At 49.1% G+C, this 6,348-nt stretch overlaps 1 protein-coding gene across 1 annotated transcript in view; it reads right to left on the minus strand.

Annotated features, from left to right (window-relative positions):
* LOC103581373 (disintegrin and metalloproteinase domain-containing protein 12-like) overlaps nt 1-6,348 on the minus strand; it is a gene marked incomplete at both ends in the record, with an annotated part of 29,115 nt that overhangs the window by 3,236 nt on the left and 19,531 nt on the right. The window contains 2 exons of the mRNA XM_008563222.1: nt 3,126-3,234; nt 5,616-5,693. Coding sequence (XP_008561444.1) covers nt 3,126-3,234; nt 5,616-5,693 — 187 coding nt within the window. The remainder of the gene's footprint in view (nt 1-3,125; nt 3,235-5,615; nt 5,694-6,348) is intronic.

Genomic DNA, 6,348 nt, shown 5'->3' on the forward strand with positions numbered 1-6,348 from the left:
TCAACTTTGCTTTTTTTTGTTTTTTTTTTAAGAATGAGACTCTTTATTTCTGGACATCTCAGATGTGAAAAAGAAATTCACAGTTTAGGTGAAATGCCCACAGGTTTTGTTATGCTAGGGACTTATAAATACAGCTTTTGGGGGCAAACCTCTTTCTCTGGGAGGAGGCTGTTTATTTTCCCAATGAACACATCACTTTTTCTGTCATTCGATCCTATTTTGTTTAATATATTTAAGAGACTCAAGGGTGTGGAAAGGAAGTGAAAAATCAGACCAGGAGATTGGTTTTTGACTGCAGTCATGGTCAAAGGCTATCTGGGGAGGCCTCTATATGCTAGGATTTAGGGGAGGTTTATTTGCTATTTCAACTGGATTGAGAATCCCGTGAAACGTGGGTCTAGATTCATTCGTCTGTTTTCCTGCCAGTGACAATCAGGGTGTGCTTCACATAGTGCGTGCGAGTGGGTGCGCAGCAGTCCTTTTGGGCTGCTGGTGGTGGCCCTGGAGGTGACTCCAGCTCCCCAGGCTCTCCCCCACCCTGTTTGTGACCTCTCAGCTCAGCCGCAGCATCTCCCATTCCTGGGAATAGTGCCTTCACACCTGTGCTGTTTCTGGACTTCATCCCCAGCTGACAGGTGCTATCAGGGATGTGTCTTAGCCTAAGTAAGACAATCAACATATGACAGTCTTGATTCACTTGTTAGTGTTACTGGAAAAGCACTGCTTCTGGTTTCCTGGCCAAAGTGTCACTCTTTTTGACTCTCAGCAGCAATCATGAGGGCAATGGCTAGAGTTCTGTTGTCTCACAACAAAGCTAATTAAAAAGGAGCAGCACAAGTCTTGGACTGTAGTTTCTAGTTCCTTGAAACCAATCCGTAAGTCTTAAACTGATCAGCTTATCAAATGGAATATGTGCTGGGCTCCTAAACTGATCGTGTTGCGTCCCAGGGTTGCCTGCCTCCATGAAGGCAGCACTCAAGCCAGAGACCTGGGCAGTGCCGTGGCTCCCTCGCCCTCATCCCCACGTCCAGCTCAAGCACCATGTCCCGTGCAGCCAGCAACCTCCATCCCCTCCCATCAGCCCACTGTCACCCCTGCACCAGGGCAGACTCTAGATCTTTGCACAGTCAGTTATCTCTACTTAGAACATACCCCCCCACCTTCAGATCTTAAACAGACACAGCAAGGCCTCCAGAGCCTGCCTGAGTCTGTGGGGGTTGCTCCCCTGCACCCGCAATGCCCTCTCTTCCCCCATCACAGCGTGTCTCATGCCATGCTGACCTGCTGAATGTCTCTTGGGGCCTGGAGGAGCAGCTGGTGCCCAGCACATGCTGGAGAAGTGACACGGCCATGGTCAGGCCAGTGAGTGGTGCGCCGCGGGACAGCGAGGCCCAGGACATGCTACCTGGAGGAGCAGCTGGTGCCCAGAACATGCTGGAGAAGCGACACGGCCATGGTCAGGCCAGTGAGTGGTGCGCCGCGGGACAGCGAGGCCCAGGACATGCTCGCTTATGCCTGCCTCTTTCTGCACACATTTGTGGGGAGGTGTTTAAAATGTACTTTGTTTTATGAAATGATGGCAACAGTGGACGGAGTTAGGCTGGCTCTTCGGTTGCTTTCATTTTCTGATATTCTTACTTGGTGACTCTGTGGGTTCCCTGACTTTCTGGAAACTCTAAAACCAGAGTACCAATGGTCATGTGTGTCCACACCAAAGAGAGACACAGAGCATGCTGCCCTCTCCTGCCTCCTTCAGTTCCTTCAAACGCCACCAGGTTTACTGAACAGAGACAGTATGGGTGGCAGGGTCCGGGTCCCTGATGGATGAAAAACTAAAACCCTATTTTTGTACAATAAATGCTTACAATCATTATATATGAAGTTGCAGCAAGAGACCAGTCACCAAGGCTGAGATGTCACCAAGGAAAAAGGACGCCTGGTCCAGCCCTTGCTCTCCCAGCATTGCAATGGATCCTCAATAAAAGGCAAGACTTCCTAGTCCTTTTTCTACTTGCCATGGGGCCCGGGCCTAAAACAGTCAGCAGCAACATGGAAACACAACTGTGTTTAAGCAGAAGGATGACCAGGAACTCCCTTCCTCACGCTGTTTCTGCAAATGTGCCCAGTAGGTTGGACTGAGCCCTGTGCCCCCTGCCTGGTCCCGCAGAGCAGTGTTGTGTCTGTTGTCATGGAAACGATGGCAAAGCCACAGATTCAACACTGCCAGTCCCAGCAGACCTTGGGGACGCATGGCCTCCTCTGCAACAGCATTGGTTACAGTCTGAGTGGCACGGGGGCTCAGGTGAGTGCAGGGAGGCAGCGTAAGTGTGCTCTGTAAATTCCCGCCTGCTCCCGGCTCCCCAGCTGTGCACCCTGTTGGCTCCCTGCATCTTTTTGCCTTGCTGCTTTCCCTGCAGGGGGGACGTCATTCACACTTGCTGCTTCATTGTCCCACAAGCACTGCACCTGAGGAAAAATGAACTGAGCTATTAAGATCTTCTTGGGCGACAGACAGACTTGTGTCTCCATCATAGCTGTGTGACTTGGGGTACCTTACTCAACTTCCCTGAGCCTTGGGTCCTTTACATGTGAAGAAGGGATAACAGCACGCACTACAGAGCTGGAGGAGCAGGTGACCTGACGCACAGAAAGCGCCCGGCACAGAGCCTGTGCCTGACTGCTCCATACACAGGCTGCTGCCACCGCCACTGCGACAGCTGCCTTTGTGAAGAGGTAGGTGTCTTTCTAGTAAGAGTCTTAAAAGGCATTCAGCTTCACAGCTCTTGGCCCTAGGACACAGAGGCTGGCCTTTCCAAACTCCTTTGATATGACGATGAAGTTCACACCCATTTGGCAGATTGAGGTAGAAATGACCTTCACTAAGCATCACAGGCTAAGAAACTGCAAACTCAGCCACTCACTCAAAGCAGACAGCAAGGAGCTTTGGAAAGGATCAGGTAAGGACCACAGCGCCTGGAAATGGGAGAGGCCTCGGGCTGTGTCGCACCCATGTGGGGTCCCCACGGGGCTTCCTGCTGGCGGGGCTACCCCTGCACCTACACTGATGGCTGGCGACTGCCCTGGGGGCTCACACCCACCCTCAGGGACGCAGGTGCCTCACTGACCTGCTTGCCGGATGGGGCCGCTGTCTGTGCTTCCTCCAAAGCCGAACTTGTCACAGAAGGGGGGCGCCCAGTGGGCCTCGCAGTGGCAGTTCTTCCTGCTGTTGCACACCTTCCAGGATGGGGGGGAGAGACACGAGGACAGAGCATTAGGGCACGCCAGCCACGCGGGGTGGCTGCAAGTCTCTGAGCCCGAATCGGTTGCCACAGCAGGAGCAAGGGCACTGTGGCCTGAGCCCCCACCAGCACCGACACAGGCAGTCTCAGGAAATGTCACCATGAGAATGAGCTCAAAACATGGCACCTCACAGGCGAGACCAGAGCCTGGGGCTGCACGTGTGACATAATCCGCCTGCTGGCAGCTGTCAAGAGAATGACGGAGATTACTGGGGCTCATGGGCTCCCTTCTACCACTTCCTCTCCTCAGTCTCCCTGCCTTTTTCAAATCCAATAACTCACTCTCTGACCATGATGAGAAGCCCTCTCAGCAGTGAAGGGAACCCTGCTTCAGGGACGTGGAATCAGAGCCTGTGGCACTGTGGGATTTGACAACCCCTTGGCACACCCAGTCTCTGACAGGAGGCTTGGAGAGGCATGGTGACACAGATCCCACTGCAGGCTGGGGGCCGAGGCAACACTGCAGCTGGCCCTCCCATTTCCTGCTGCCCACGAAGGTACGTGGGACTTCCGCCAACACGTGCTGTAGGCCGTGCCACCACTTATTCCTGAGATGCCCACTTCCTTCTTGCAGAGCTTCCAGGTGACCGTTCCCTGGCTCCCAGCCACGCACGTGGGCAAAGCCAACAATGAACTCTCCCTTGTGAGATAAGAAGATGGCTCTGGCATGGCAAGAAAGGTACCAAGCAGGAAGGAGGAGGTTGAGTTTTGTTATTGTTGGGCCCTAAAAGCGGGTAACCTAACCCAGACTCCAGAAGGCTCTGTGGAGAGGCTAAGGGGGGCCTGCTCACCTGGTTACCAAGAGTCCCTGGTGGTGGCCTGTCTGTTGCCCGTGGGGCTTACTGTTGTTACATATGTGAGCACACGAACCGATGGAACATGGGCACGAAGACAAGAGGGTATTGTTCTGTGAAAATTAGGTTGAACCCTTTGGGAACACTGGGTAAAGGCAAGTCAGTAAAAAGAATTTCTGACAGATTAGGGATGGGTGGAAAACTGCAAAATGACTGGGAAAAGCTGCACAGGACAAGGATTCTATACTCAGATTGCTGTTGAGGGTCTAAATTTCCCCACCACTTAAAGAAACAAACCATAAATTGTAGATGATGTATTCTTGGGTGGCTTATATAAGGAAGTCAATACAGACCTATAGCCAGTAAATCAATCCTAAAGGCCTCAGCCCGAATCCAAACATTGATGCCAAATATACTCTTTAATATTTTAAGGTAAAATAAAACATTTGGTGTATATGTCTCACTTCTAATGTTCCCTGTTCCCTGCTTTAACTGATGTGTTTTGATGAACCAACCACTTCCCCCCATCCCATTTCTTCAAATAAAGGCTGACAGTCACATTAGCCTGGGATAAGTTGGAAAGTGTATTTCTATGAAGTGAAATAGAGCAGAATCAATTGGTATGTGGCATAGCCTGTGCCACTGTCTGTTTCCTCAAAGATGCTGCTGCCGACCCACCACCCCCTAGACACATGCACTGTCCTGCCCGGTCTCCCACTGCAAGGTGTAGTCACATGCCCTTTCTGCAGCTTGAAATAGAGAAATTGCAGCCCTAACACCATGCTTGGAGGTGCTACGGGTGAGTATGTTCTCATTAGAGAGGGACTGTGGCCAAGCTACTTGTCACCAAGTCATGGCCAGCTGTTTTACCTACCCAGAAGAGGTGGGCCTCTCCTCTCCAATGTGTGGATGAGGCCCCAGGGATATTGGAAAATGAGGAGTCCAGAGCCCTCGACCCAGCTTCCTGCCGAGTATTCATGTCATCTTAGACATGTCCTTCCTTGCACTTGGCTCTTGGCTGCTTGATCAGTAAATAATAGGGCTGTACTAGATTGTCTCTTGCAACCATTAGAAAAGAAACTATGATCCAATGACAATATAAAAAGATTCCATTTCATACTGAGAGTCAGCTAAACCCATAGTCAACAAACCCATCTGAGGTGGCACTGCAATCCTTTATGGTTACAGCACAGTAGTCATTNTATTCTGAATGTTGGTAGCAAGAGGGACAGCTCTGTTAATGTGAAACTCTTCATGGAGGAAGGTTGATTGTAAAATTACTTGGAAGAAGACAAAACTCTTTTTTTAAATCATAGAATGTTATTTAAAAGATAATTACTGCTCAATCCTATTTTCTTTGTTAAGCAAAAATCACATTTCTTATGGTATGTAAAGGTCAAAGAAAATTAATGTCTTTAAAAGAAAATACTGAGAAGCTATAGATTGCAAAAACCTCTACAAATGAATGACTTTGTGTAACTTGCTGTGGGCTGGCTGTAGAAAGGCAGTTCAGCCTACTTACTCCTCGGCCGTGGCACTGCTTTGCACACTCGTGAACACCAAAGACGCTGATATTTTGACATCGACGATTGAGGCAGATCTGTAAGGAGGAAAACAGCAACTATCTCAGTGCATCAGCAAGCCCCCTCCCCTATGTGTATTAAAAAAGAGAAAGCAAAAGAAAGCTGGAGAAGACTGTCTTTCAGTCAGCACAGATGCAACATTTCATTCGAACAGATGCATTTTTCATTCGATTCAGACATGCATCCTGTTGCCTGGCTCCAAACTCAGCACTTTTCGAAACCAAGTTCAATGTGAACACTATTGAATCTTTTTTCTTCCTTAAAAGATATAGGAGAGGGCTAGATGGATTTAGTCCTTACCCCTGGCCTGTGTAGACTCACAGACCCCAAGAATCCAGGGTCTAAGAATCTTTTAAAGAAGATATTGAAATATGGGAAATTTTTCAAAATACTGATGGACAAGTCATATCATCAATGACATAAACCATAACAGAAATGCTCAGCAGAGGAAACAGATGCTCCTTTGTATTTATCAAGCTGTTGCAGGGGCAGGAATTTGCTAAATGATACTGGGCTGGTTGAAAGAGTTCAGCTTCATTTCAAAGATGCATAATATACTCCAGACTCAAGGGATCAGGCCCTTTACATATCTCCCATAAGATGTTCAAATTAGTGGAGTCAAAGGAGGAAGAGCCTAATGTTTAGACTGCAGAAGCATTTTATTTTTTATTT

This window comes from Galeopterus variegatus, unplaced genomic scaffold, assembly GCF_000696425.1.
Source record: "Galeopterus variegatus unplaced genomic scaffold, G_variegatus-3.0.2 Scaffold12913, whole genome shotgun sequence".
NCBI lineage: Eukaryota > Metazoa > Chordata > Mammalia > Dermoptera > Cynocephalidae > Galeopterus > Galeopterus variegatus.